This window comes from Diadema setosum, chromosome 5, assembly GCF_964275005.1.
Source record: "Diadema setosum chromosome 5, eeDiaSeto1, whole genome shotgun sequence".
Classification (NCBI taxonomy): Eukaryota; Metazoa; Echinodermata; class Echinoidea; order Diadematoida; family Diadematidae; genus Diadema; species Diadema setosum.
Window position 1 is genome coordinate 12,044,836 of NC_092689.1, and position 13,779 is coordinate 12,058,614.

General features: G+C 36.7%; 1 protein-coding gene across 1 annotated transcript in view; it reads right to left on the bottom strand.

Moving 5' to 3' along the window:
* The window catches only part of LOC140228594 (anoctamin-4-like), a 108,736-nt gene that overhangs the window by 31,661 nt on the left and 63,296 nt on the right, over window positions 1-13,779 (bottom strand). The window contains exons 16-19 of the mRNA XM_072308824.1: window positions 5,422-5,586; window positions 4,570-4,606; window positions 3,479-3,590; window positions 2,237-2,294 (exon numbers count right to left, since the gene is read on the bottom strand). Coding sequence (XP_072164925.1) covers window positions 2,237-2,294; window positions 3,479-3,590; window positions 4,570-4,606; window positions 5,422-5,586 — 372 coding nt within the window. The remainder of the gene's footprint in view (window positions 1-2,236; window positions 2,295-3,478; window positions 3,591-4,569; window positions 4,607-5,421; window positions 5,587-13,779) is intronic.

Genomic DNA, 13,779 nt, shown 5'->3' on the forward strand with positions numbered 1-13,779 from the left:
AAATATGAATCCCCATCTCAACCAGTACTGTACAGTCCCTTTAAATTTCTCTCACTGTTCTGCCTCAAACAGAGGAGCAAACCTTGAGCAAGACTGAACATAACTACCAGTTTGGAAATTAATCATGTTTTCACATAAATGCTAAAACAATGCATACAGCTGTAGTTCTTGGGCTCCAAAATTGGTGGCACAGACACCAGGTTATACAATCCTTGACACATTTGTGCTTGAGAATTTAATGTTTATGGAACCTCAGCACGCATGTATCTACAAGAAGGGAAGTGGTTTACTTTGAATAACAACCACTTCAGCCCACCACTTCTCAGCATCTAGAGTCATTGACTCAATAAAAAGGTAGAAAAAAAAGCAGGACATCCAGAAACCACATGGAGACAAACAGTAGAAAAGGGAAGGAAGTCGTTGGGGGTAGACATCATAAAGGGCATCCAGGCCTATTGCCAGACACTGTGCACTGGAGAGAGAACCTTGCAGCCTTTTGGGCCACAGGGCCTGAAGAGGATAGGATAGGACAGGTGAGGTGTCTCAATAGAAATCACAGATCTATTCATACTTGTCATGTGTGTGAAAATGGAACAGGTACCAGTCCTGTATGTCATGAATAACTACTGGAATGCAGATTGATTTGTCTAATGCAACTGCCATGGTAACACCTTGAAAAAAACCCAAAAAACATTCCAGTATCTTGAGTTTCTTGAAATATCAACAATCATCAATGAACATTCTAGAGCACTCTGTATGTTCTGGGCCTGTTTCATAAAAGAGTTGCGATTCATCTTACCTTTGATTTATTGAGCATAACTCAGTGAATTGAGCGTAAGATCAATATTGATCATAAGTCCAATTTCATAAAGATACTTGCAGTGTATGCTTGATTTCAAGAAAAATCAAGTATGATTTTCAGTACATGGAGCGTTACTTGCAATCAATCACAAATTTGTTTATGAAACACAATTTGCGATTGATTGCAACTTAAAGTGCAAGTTCACCTTCATAGACATGTGGGTTTATTGAATGCAGCAATATTAGTGGAACACATCAGTAAGAGTTTGAGGAAAATTGGACAATCCGTTCAAAAGTTATGAATTTTTGAAGTTTCTGCTGAGTCACGACTGGATGAGAAGACTACTATGGTTTGTGATGTCACATGAGTACAACGATATAAAGAAAGAATAAAGAAAAATCAACATATTTCCATTTTTCTTGCATAACGAAAGAACACTTGACTTCTCTCTTTCAGAGGGCAGGGGGAATAATATTACCCTTAAAGGCAGGGGATACCTTTTACAGACCTCCCAAAATGCAGCAAAACATTAAATATGAACCTCAGGGGACTTGCTCAGGCCACTGCTTAGAAATTTGGAAGTCAACAGTTATCTAAAATTTGAATAATGCACAAAACTCAACTACTCAGTAGTTCTGTGTGTCAGCCACACTTAAGCCTTTTTGTTTCATTCTTCTGTATTTGTGATCTATAAACACAAATCTAAAAGTATAAGAGCTGATGTAATACCATATAGAGTGTGTGGCAAGAATGTATATAGAAATGTTTGTAAGTGTTGATGAATTTTCTTCACAAAATATACATGATGGACACACATGCAGTACATAGGTCTGCAAAGGTAGCCTAGTAATGTACTGGAATTTACCGTGAGCCCCGAAAACAATTCAATTCAAAATCTAACGGTCAAAAAAATGTACTAAATGTTACCTTCCACTTTCAATACTTTATGGGAGTTTCTAAAATGATACTCTCTTCAACATACCACTGTATTTATACAACTCTTCATTTAAGGCGTGCAAATGGGATTCTCTACCTTTAACATATGTCAGTAACAAGTTGAAGAAATGTGAACTTTATTTAAAAAGTAAAGTTTTGTGAAATTCTCTTTTTATTTTCCTTATATCGTTGTATGCATGTGACATCATACACTGTAGTAGTCTTCTCATCCAGCAGTGACTGCGCAGATACTTCAACAATTCATAACTTTTGAACGATTGTCCCATTTTCCTCAAACTTTTACTGATTTGTTTTACTAATATTGCTGCATTCTCTCAATTCTTATGTATGTGAAGGTGGACTTGTCCTTTAAGCTCAATCTCTATGAAACAGGTCCCTGATTTGATATGTTGATGGAGTTCTAAGCAGAAACTGAAAAAGCTCCATGACAAGAGTATGATCCTCCTTCACTTGGTGGGACACCAGTGCCCCCCTTACCTCCTCCTGACGCCAGATGCCAAAGACTCGTCCGTAGTCAGCAGGGGTTCCGGGCAGTCTGAGAGGAGAGAAATACAATCATCATCACTGATCATCATCCAGTTCTGATGCATGTCTGTCCTTGATAATGGGTGATGGCTGGATCTACCTCACTCTAACAGCAACCACTGTCACATCTTCTCTCCACCTCGCCCGATTAAGGGCATCCTCCTTCCTCTGGTCAACCCTCCCAAGTTCCTCCTCCACCTGTCTCTTCCACATCTTCTTTGGGTGCCCTCGCCTCCATGGCTCAATCCATTTTAATAAACTCTAGCACTTTCCTCAGAACATGATCCATCATACTTCCACAAGACATGCACATACCACAACACTCCATACAGTCGGTATCACAAGAGCTAGACAGCATCATCCATGTTACTTAAGGGATGAAATCACTGGAAGTTACAATTCCCTTTCATGGGATGCTAGCCGAGCTAGCCGAGCTGGTATCGGTCACTAATGAATAAAACTGTAAATTGTTCACCTTGTTTCCAAATCAAAGTGGGTATACTATGGCTTTGAGTTTGCAAGGATTGGGTGTTCAAGCAAACTGAATAATTACTTACAGACTACAAAGTACCAGTACATGCTTACTGCTGCTGGGTTTCACATATTATCCTTCACTCCACCAACCTGACTTGTCAGCAAAAGGAGTCCACTAGAATGTGAGAATTCTTCGAACTAGTAATATTACTTCAACAAATTGACTTAGATATCAATAAAGACATATCACTGAGAAGAGCAAATTTTCACACTAGTAGTAATATGCCAACAAACTGACTTACTATTGGTCCATTGGGGTAAGAGAAATCTTCTAATTGGTAACACAACAAACTATGCAACATGGTGAAGTCCATGCGGTAGTCCACTTGTTCTAATGTTGTCATACTTAAGTCTGAGCACAAACTATGTGTGAGTTTCTAAACCACAAACAGTGGCAAGAGGAGCAGCGGACACTTTTTCACATTCAGTTGCCTGTACTTTGGCTCAAAAGTTCATCTTAGCTGCAGCTGCCTTTTCTCTGTGTATTACTGCATCTTGCATTGCACATCACAGGCATGGCTGCAGACTCACAGGGTGATTGCATATTCATAATGGGTGGGCTTGTTTCATGACAGCCTACCAATAGATTGTGGAGGGGGGAGTGTTGCACAAGGGGCGCGCGCTAGCTTAAAGGAGAGTCCACTGGAATGGGGCACTTACCTCCCCTTGAAGAAGGCAATGTAGAAACTGGTGGAGTAGTAGTTGACGAAGGCAAACAGGTACATCTTGAAGGTGAAGCTGTCTTCGTATTCCGTCTCAGTCCGGTGCAATTCTGTCAGAATGATGACAATAATGATGAGAAGTGGATGAGCATTATGTAGATGATGATAATAACAAGCAGACGAAAATAATAAGAAACGATATCGATGATTGGCTCGGAAATGATAGTGATGTGATGGAGACTATGAAAACTATGACAATGTTAATAATGCTGATAACATTGATGATGATTATGGCAATACTGATGAAATGCTGATAAAAAATGAGACAATGAGACAATGATGATGTTAATGAGACAATGGGTGATTTCAAGTCTGGTGATAGTGCTAAGGCTATCTCCTGAAACAACCGCCTTAAATCGAGCTCAAATATGATTAGATTTACGCAATGATACTAATCAAAATTATCGATCCTAACACTACATGTTGGCATCAAAGCACTGCAAAGCTTGTGTGAATTGTGCGATTAATAAAAAAAGTGATGGCACATATAGTTAAAGTCAAATATCAAAAGATATGGTCATGACTGCTTAGTTTTAGACACATAATGAGGAAGACAGATTAACATGCCACAAATTTCATCCCTTCCACAAAACACAGGGATCTTAATTTTGCTCCAGGCTCAAATTTATGTAGCCACGTCTAGAGTGTTTGTATATGTTACGTGGGTGACCAATGCTTTTTATAGACTGCACATACAATGTTCAATGTATAGATGTGAATGTGGGTCTTGCACAGCAACGCTAACATCAGCACCAAACTTGAAATGACAAAATGATAATCCCTTGGGGCTAGAGTTAGCCAACATATTTTGTGCATTGCACAATACTTCGGGAATATTTTGTTCAGCTACACTTGCCTGTCTACAGTAAATTAAGTTCATTAATGTTTAACAAGAGGTTAAAGAAGATGGGAATTGGCTGTGAATTTCCCTTAACCTTTAAGGAAAAACATGTGAACACTGAAGAAAAAGTACTTGCAATCTTCACATTTCACCTACAATGAGAGATCTCAAATTCCACTTAAACTTACCAAGGTTTGTGAGCCAAACAGCTATCCGCTCATACAACTGTTCAAGGAAGGGGGAAAAAGACAACATTTTCATTGTAAGTTCATCTCCACACAATATACTCTATGCTATGACGTCATGGCTGCCTACAGGTTCATGAATCCTATTGTTAATACCAATCAGGTAACACCAACCAAAAAAATATACATGTACGCACCTGTCTATAAAGATGAGTAATTTAGATTTCTGCAAATGTACAGTAAATATTTCAAAATTTTGTAGTGCAAAATATACATTTTGTTCATGTTACATTTTCAAATTCCCCCCCCCCCCAAAAAAAAAACAAACAAACAAACAAACAAATAAATTATTAAATTGATAAAAATTGAGAGAAACAAGAAAATTCCAATACATTACTGAGACAGAACAACTTCTGCTTTGGATGCAAGCAGTCATTCAGGTAGGCCTACAGCATGCACTTTTTTATCTTGACTTTACTAATTTATCACTGGACAAGAATTAAAAAAAAAAAATGCTAGCTCAGAACCATAAAGGCATTGACATCCTGCTGATTTTCTACGGAATTAACAACCTTCTGCCTCTTAAAGTCAGGGGAGTGAGAGTACTTGCAGAAAAAAAAAAATCTGAATAAAATCTGATATTTAAGGGGGGAAAAGTCTGAAATGCATTAAACTGTGAATATCTTGATACATTTGAATTGCAAAAATTAAACAAAAAAGTCTGTAAGTAGGTTTTGGGCAGAGTACAAAAATATGAAATCAGATTAAACTCTGAACTCTCACCTCCCTGTAAAGTAAACTTAAAAGACAAAATACTGTAAACTTCACAAAGTAGGAGTTTGTATGACTGCTCACCATCTGGAGGATCATGATAAGGATGAGGGAGATAAGGGAGGCGGTCACCGAGGTGATGATGGAGGAGTAGGAGGAGATGAACTCCTGGTCGATGGAGAAAATGGCCGACTTGACGGCGATCCTGTAGATGATGACCGTCATCACGGCGGCCATGACCAGCATGATCTGGCGGACGATGAGGACAAACAGATCATGTGTAAGCAAGACACATTACTACAACTTGGAAGGACATATCAAAGCCTATCAAATGTGAATAATCCTTATTCCTCCTCAGCCCTATTTCAGCATCTTAAAACTAATCTGCTCTCAAGGTTATTTTACACAACATGCTGTGGACATCATGCCACTATGATATTCCAATAGAGGTGCACCGTTTTAGGTCGTTAAGTTGTTTACGGCTGAACGTAAATACCTGTAACTCCAGTCTGTGCAAGTATCATCAAATGAATATCTACACTTTCAACGTCAAGATCGAAATTGTGGGGTCCTTATTAAATTTATTCAACCTTAATTTTGGGTGCTGAGCATATTTGGCTATAATAACTACCTGGTACACAGTATCAGTGACCCATGATGTTACAGTTATGGTTATGATGAACCAAATATCTCTCTTTTTACAAACACGATAAAGAAAATAAAGACTATGCACTTTTATATTACACATAGTTAGCTACATACATGGCTTTACTTTGAAGATTAATGTATCAATATCTCTTAAGCTAAAATAAATATGTAAATTAGCAGTCTGATTGTCATTGGTTTTGACAAGACATTGCAGTGCTATACAAAGTAAGAATAATCTAAAAAGTGTTAAAAAGTTTGTGTTTTTTTTTTCGCAATACAAGTGGTTACATTTTTTATTTACAATGTTGTCATTACGCAACACTACACTCCGTATACAAAAGCGAAAGAACATTTGTCCTCCATAATTACAATATTTAGATTATGATGTAAAGAATATATCAAACCCTTGCCGTCCATTTTGGTTGTGAGTATTTAGTTTTGAGACTAGCATAGGTTAGATCATTTAAGTTCACTGCTAGAATCTGTTTGGATTTCCAGATTCAAGCACAGATCATGAAACCAGTATTTGATGCATGCAGCATGCATGTTATCACAGCATTCTTTGTGTGTTCAGTGAGTAAAAATTACAATATGAATGGCAAACTTACATAACCATACATCATTATAAAAAAATTACAAAAACAGTATTGCTTGATATTTTGCACATTTTGCAATGTGGCCCAGATACCAGGTAATCCCATTTAGGCGGCATTTTTTTTTTTCTTCAAGTTTTGGTGGCACTACAACTGAGTATCAGGAGAGAGGAAAGAACTTTTAAGCACACAATTAGCTTCAACAAAGCTACATTTGTAGGTTAGAAAGAAGATTAGGACAGTCCAAAAGCACTACCTTTTCACCAACACACAAGCAAACGAAGAAGAAAGTGAAAGAAATATTGAATTGTTTTCATAAGGGTTACACATACTGAATAGTAAAATATATACAAAGAGTATTTAAAGGCACACTTACGTAATACAACATTACAAAACTATAAGTGGAACAAATCTTCTCCATGGACAGAAAACAATGACAATAAGAATGTAATTATGTCAAAGGACAAGTTCACCTTACTACATATGAGGATTGAGTGAATGCAGCGATATTAGTAGATTACATCAGTGAAGTTGGAGGAAAATTGGACAATCGATTCAAAAGTTATGAGTTTTTAGAGTTTTATTGCCACCACCGCTGGATGAATAGACCCCAGCAATTTGGGGCATCACTGCAGGACGATATAAAGAACATACCAGTATATAGAAAATTTTGTTAAATTTCATTATGAATGAAAATCACACATTCCCTCAACTTGTTACTGACATATCGTAAGGGTATATTATTCCCCCTGCTTTCCGAAAGAAGCAAGTGCTCTTTCATTTAGTAATATGAAATTATGTTTTATTCTTGTTTTATTTTGTTGTCCTGCAGTTAAACATCAAGAATTGCTGCAGTTTTATCATTTAGCAATGGCAGCACTAAAACTTTAGAAATTCATAACTTTTGAATGGATTGTCCGATTTCCCTCAAACTGCACAGATGTGTTATACTAACAATGCTGTATTCACTCAATCCATGCATATATTCCAGTAAACTTGTCCTTTAACTTTAAAACAAGGATATGTGGGGTCACATGTCCTCACACTGTTACCAGGGAGTTAGAGAAGAGGAAGTAACAAGAATCTCTCCTTTTCACCAATGCTCCGGAGAAGTTACACATATGCGCCCCAACACAGTAGTTAATAAATCATCTTTACAAAAGACATTACTTCTGTTTAAGTACACTGTATGCATCATACTTCAACAACAAACACGGCAAGCAGCAATTTGCTATCCCTTATATTTTCAGCAGCAAGAATTTACAATTGTGTATTGTGGAGAGAACAGAAAGTGCTATCAAAACAGTACAAACATTGTACTTTTTAAGTTAAAATGCTGCTAAACACATACAAACACATTAGCCAATTACTTTATAATCCAAATGTTAACACTGAATTGCAAAACCTGGTGAACAATTTTATGCACAAGTGTGCACAAGATGGTTAAATTCTAACTTTTTATGAGAATCTAATATTCCATTCTTTTAGTCCTGATGTATTAATTAGCAACAAGAAGACTTGAGAAAAACCAGAAGGATTTGTCCTGTACCATAATACCACCAACTTACAGAAGGATTTCAACATTTTTTTCAGAAATACAGTTAAAATTGTCAAAATCAAGAACCTCTTCTTTGGTCTCTATACCCGCACTCTATGGAAGAGCGGCTTGGAGCATTGAACAGCAAAGCCAGAGATAGGCTATGCACTAAAATTCTCATTGAATCTACAAAAAAATCTGCACAAATTGCGAAGAGATTCTAATCCTTCTCTTAACACCTCCCTGCCATTATCATGTTTTATACAAACCACACTTCATGGCACTTATCTGCATTACTTATGACTGAAAAACTACTTATTGCCATTTACTAGATTTAAATCTTTAATTCATGATATATTTTCCTCTGCAAATAATTCCATTAAATGGAATTAGAAAATCTTTCCCATTTAACGATGTATCCTTAACTTGCTCTTTCTGATCCAAATATGAAGATGTAAAATTGCTTTACAAAGGATGATTATATTATCAATAATGACAGTACATGTTTCAAGCTTTTTCCATCATAAAGCAGAGCAAAGCAGAGCCTGGCAATACAGATACATAAATAGACAGAAAGTAGGTTTCATGATAGTGGGCTATTCATGTATCAATGACATTTATGATGAACTTTTTGGACTCACACTTCAGTGAATATACATTACACACATGTCCTTTTTTGGAATAACATTTGCAGCAAGCCAATTAAATACTGTATAAGCTGCTATTTTCGCATATACAGATATTCTCTCGAATACAAAGTCATGGACATTCTCGACAAAGTCATGGACATTTTCGCAAGATGCTGTTTTTGCAAATTGACACTGAGGCTATCTGCAAGTGTACTCTTACCCTTGCACATGGAGACATTTTCACATGTTGTTAAATTCATGGTCCAACAAATGATTTGCAAAGTTTGCGAAAATAACAGCTTTATACAGTACACTCTTAATTGATGAATATGCATGCATATTCTTATACTTTACATCTCTCCCTACTAGCCATTCCATTTCCTTCAGTTTTCACTACCATATTTCGTACAAAAAAAAATTTCACTGAGATAAATAGAGACATACTGTATTTTTACATCCAAAAATACAATTGTTTGCCATTCAAATGAAAGAGACATAAAATGCATGTAACGCTTTTAAATCGTCAATGGAACCAATATATAGACAAGTTTTGAGCAAGTTTATGAAGCCTCATTACTTGTATTGATGACATACAATGTATATGAGAGAAAAACTGAATACATTCTCTTATAGAGAACTTCTTTTTAATGTTTTATTGAGTGATGCTAAAAAAAAGAACAGATGGATTATTTGATTTTAGCAAAATGAGCCAAGGCACATTGGCCTATTCTTCGATCAAGATTTAGGTATGAAGCACAGTAAACATGTGGAATTATACATTTTTATGTCCCATGGAAGAAATGCTGCTTGTTCCCATCATATGAATACTTTTTTTTTTTTTTTTTTTTTTACCAGTAATTTGCAAAAGATGTGTTGAAAGAATATACTGTGAATGTAGCACAAGGGTTTAATGAACTTTCATTTTGCCACTGCTGACTGCATGTACACATATTTCCAAAATTTTGAAAATGCATTTTCTGCTGCATTAAAAACTTTTTTCTTTTTTCTTCCTTTTTGTTTTTAATGAGCATACAACAGAGGGAGAAAAAGGAAAGGTACTTAATGTCAGATGAGTTAAATGTAGCACACATATCGTACATCCAATTACATTAGAGGTGGGCTATAGAGGGTCGATTTTAGGTCACATTTTCAGAACATGCTCATCACACCTTAGTTTGATGACTTTTGACCTACTGACACCATTTTTGAAAAAAAGAACGAAAAAAATGCGAAATCCGGAATGCCCCGGCCGAAATCGTAAAAAATCCAAGATGGCCGCCGTTTCGGCTTAAAAAAGACATTTTTGGCTATAACTCGGCTATTTTTTGGTCTATTGTGATGGTTTTGGTGTCTAACCCCATGTTTTAGGGGTCAAGGAAATGGATTATAATGATAATTTCAGTGTAAAACCTAATCTTCCACATGATACTAACCTTTTTCCTATATTTAGGGTTGAATTTTCCTTGTCTTTACCCCTACCCAACCGCCATTTTTTGCACTTTTTTCTGTATTTTTTTTCAAGTCATGTTGACTACCATACTCTCAAAAACAAGTTTTAGCTACCACTCTGGTGTTTTCTACCAACAAAACAGCAACAAACATACGAATAACTAATGGTATACATGTATGTGTCACGCAGATACCGGTATGTGGCTGGTGTATTTAGGATGCATGGTAACTGTGAAGCCAGTGCTTATACTGTATCTGCTTTGAAGTGCTAATTAACATTTGATCCTTAGATGTGTAGTCATATATTGTATAGTTCTACTGCAGGTGCACAAATTGAATTTAAAAAGATTTGAATAAGCCTTCTATGATATGCCAATATTGTCCAGCACAAAGGTAATGTTTCGGCTGGATGATGCATCCCATGAGTCAATATTGTACATGGAAGAATCTGCATCAGCAGTACTGTCTGTACATCAGCTTGCTTTGGGCATCACTAATGCTAATGCAGATCTGTCCCATTTATTCTTTCCATGTGCTCGATTCCTTATGCCTCATGCTCTTGGTCTCAACACATACCAAGGTACCAGTTTCATGCATCTTTGTATGTAATCCAATATCACAATGCAGAATTCATTGATGGCCAGTTCACTATCAACAGTTTCTTCAAGGATGGGATGGGCAGTTGGTTGTATGATGCCATTGGTTGACTTAAGATTGAATGCATTCACCATGTCATCTTCAGTAGGCAGATCAGGGGCAGGGGGAGATTATCAGACTCTCCTCCAGTCAATAGAAGAGTCAAGTTCACCTTCATTTCTGGGCCTCAGAGATTTGGTATCAAGACTTTTACATGTGTGGGCACACAATACTCTCAATGGGATAATGAGTCTGCAGTATAATGACAGCTTTGAGTTTTTTGGTGGGATCTTGGGTATCCAGGCATTCCTTGAGTTTGTCAACATTGTTCATGGGCCTCCCCATGTTTTACATTCCTGTAACAGACAGCGAATGCACATACTCTAACTGCTTGTTGTGCTTGAGCCACATTTGGAATTGGAAAAGAGAACTGGAAATAGCTAATGAAGTCAAAAGATATTTATTACCTCGGCTTCAGGCACTCTCAGTCACAGAGAGTGTGATGGTGACTTTTATACCATATGTTGCTAGATGTGAGGAACATACTTTGTAGTATATAACATTTGTTTGTCATAGAACAGTTAAGGTAATCACCCAAATGATATCAATTTTCCCATCAAACATGAGGACTATTGCGTAATAAAAGTATAGCAATATACATGGTAGGGAAAAACAAAGCATGAGAAATAGGGGACCAGGTGGTGATGGTGAAACACCCAAACTAGGCTAACTGTATTTCGTGCTGAATTGTTGGTAGAAAACACCAGAGTGATAGCTAGAACTTGTTTTTGAGAGTATGGTATTCAACATGACTTGAAAAAAATGCAAAAAAGTGCAAAAAATGGCGGTTGGGGTAGGGGTAAAGGACAAGGAGAATTCAACCCTAAATATAGGAAAAGGGTTAGTATCATGTGGAAGATCAGGTTTTACACTGAAATTATCATTATAATCCATTTCCTTGACCCCTAAAACATGGGGTTAGACACCAAAACCATCACAATAGACCAAAAAATAGCCAAGTCATAGCCAAAAATGTCATTTTTAAGCCGAAACGGCGGCCATCTTGGATTTTTTACGATTTCGGCCAGGGCACCCCGGATATTGCATTTTTTTCGTTCTTTTTTTCAAAAATGGTGTCAGTAGGCAAAAAGTCATCAAACTAAGGTGTGATGAGCATGTTCTGAAAATGTCACCCTCCATAGCCCACCTCTAATTACATCTCTACATTGCATTCGCTGCAGATTTGTGACTTATATACATTATTGTCTTGATACAATGACTGCAAACTTTACATGAAAATATCTTTTCTGACTGAAGCCATGACATGTTGTCAGTAAAATCTTGAGTGTCTTTATACAAAGACATGTGATAATTTGAATCTTATCTAAGCCCATCAGAATAACCTATTCTGCATCTGTGATGTTACTTTCGGTCTGCCTTTCACTTATTCTACATAAAATCAATCCCTAAAAGCTCTGTTTACAACATCTTAAGTCAAAATGTGCATGGTCATTCCATTGCTATGAACAAGTCTGTTTCCCCCACAGAGGATCCATTTCTCTTCTGGAATAATCTTAAAGGGATAGTACAGTTTTGGTTGCGATGGGGATTCAGATTTTGACTTTTTGCGAGATAATTAGAAACCACTTGTATGAAATATTAAAGATCATACAATTCTAGGAGGAATTAAAAATTAATTTGATGAAAATCAGTTTTAAAATGGTCGAGATATCCAAAAACAAAGAAGTCAACCAGAACTACATTGTCACTTTTACAAGACAAATCCTGAGTTATAAATTGTCGTGTGGATCTTTTTTTTTTAACCAATCAGAAGTTTCGAAAAAGATGTCATCTTCACTGTTCACTCTGCCTTCAAGCAATCAAAACTTCCTGAATCTTCAACGATTTTTGTTTCAAATTTGTAGCATTTTTCCCCTCAAATTTCTCTCCTGAAATTCATTAAAGGACTTCTATGTGTAAGTATGCTATAACACATCCATCAATACAGAGAAGCCTTTTACTGTAAAAGTGGAAATTTTCGCGGTGTTGAAATTTTCACGCATTTCGCACAACCCGAAACTAGCGTGAAAATAAAAGCAGGCGAATATTTTTGCTTGCCGTATGTTCCAGTAGTTGTGTCTCAATTCCGTGGAATTAAAAACACGCGAAACTCTTCTTACCCCGCCGAGTGCGAAAAATTAGTCGCGCGAAAATATCCACTTTTACAGTAGTTCAGGAGGAGAAATATAGATACAAATAACAAGTATATCTCTTTGTGAGCACAAGACAATTACTCTCTGGAATTTGTTTGCATTTTCATTGTTCCATGGAAAGGTTTGAATACACGCACATCAAGATATACTTGTTCACAATAATTCTTTGAATCTTTGATAGCTTTATCAATATCAATTTTACTGCAAACATTCATTTTCCACATAGTATATAAGAATGACTTGTACATTGCATCAGCTTTACTTCCTAAACATCCTTAGTACTGATAACAATTGAAAACAATGTCAAGAAAACTTTTCACAACATAGGGATGAACTGGGGGGCGTTTCATCAACGAGTTCGTCGGAGGTTTTCACCGACGAATTTACTATCAGCCAATCAGACGCAAGGATTTACACTGACAACTGTTAAAAGCTAATGAAATCCTTGGTCTGATTGGCTGATAGCAAATTTGTCGGTGAAATCTCCGACGAACTCGTTGATGAAACGCCCCCCGGATGTTGCAGATACAGTTTCCAGCACATTACTGCTTAAATGCATCATAAATCCAGACTTAAAAGTATTCAATTAGAATCCATCGAACATCGTTCAGAAATATAATATACCAGTATGCATTATTTCTTCTTCGTCATGTACCATCACACTTCAAATTGTTATCCTTAAAAGTACACAACTGTGACTGAAAATGGAGACAATTCACACAGCTCCCTGCCAACAT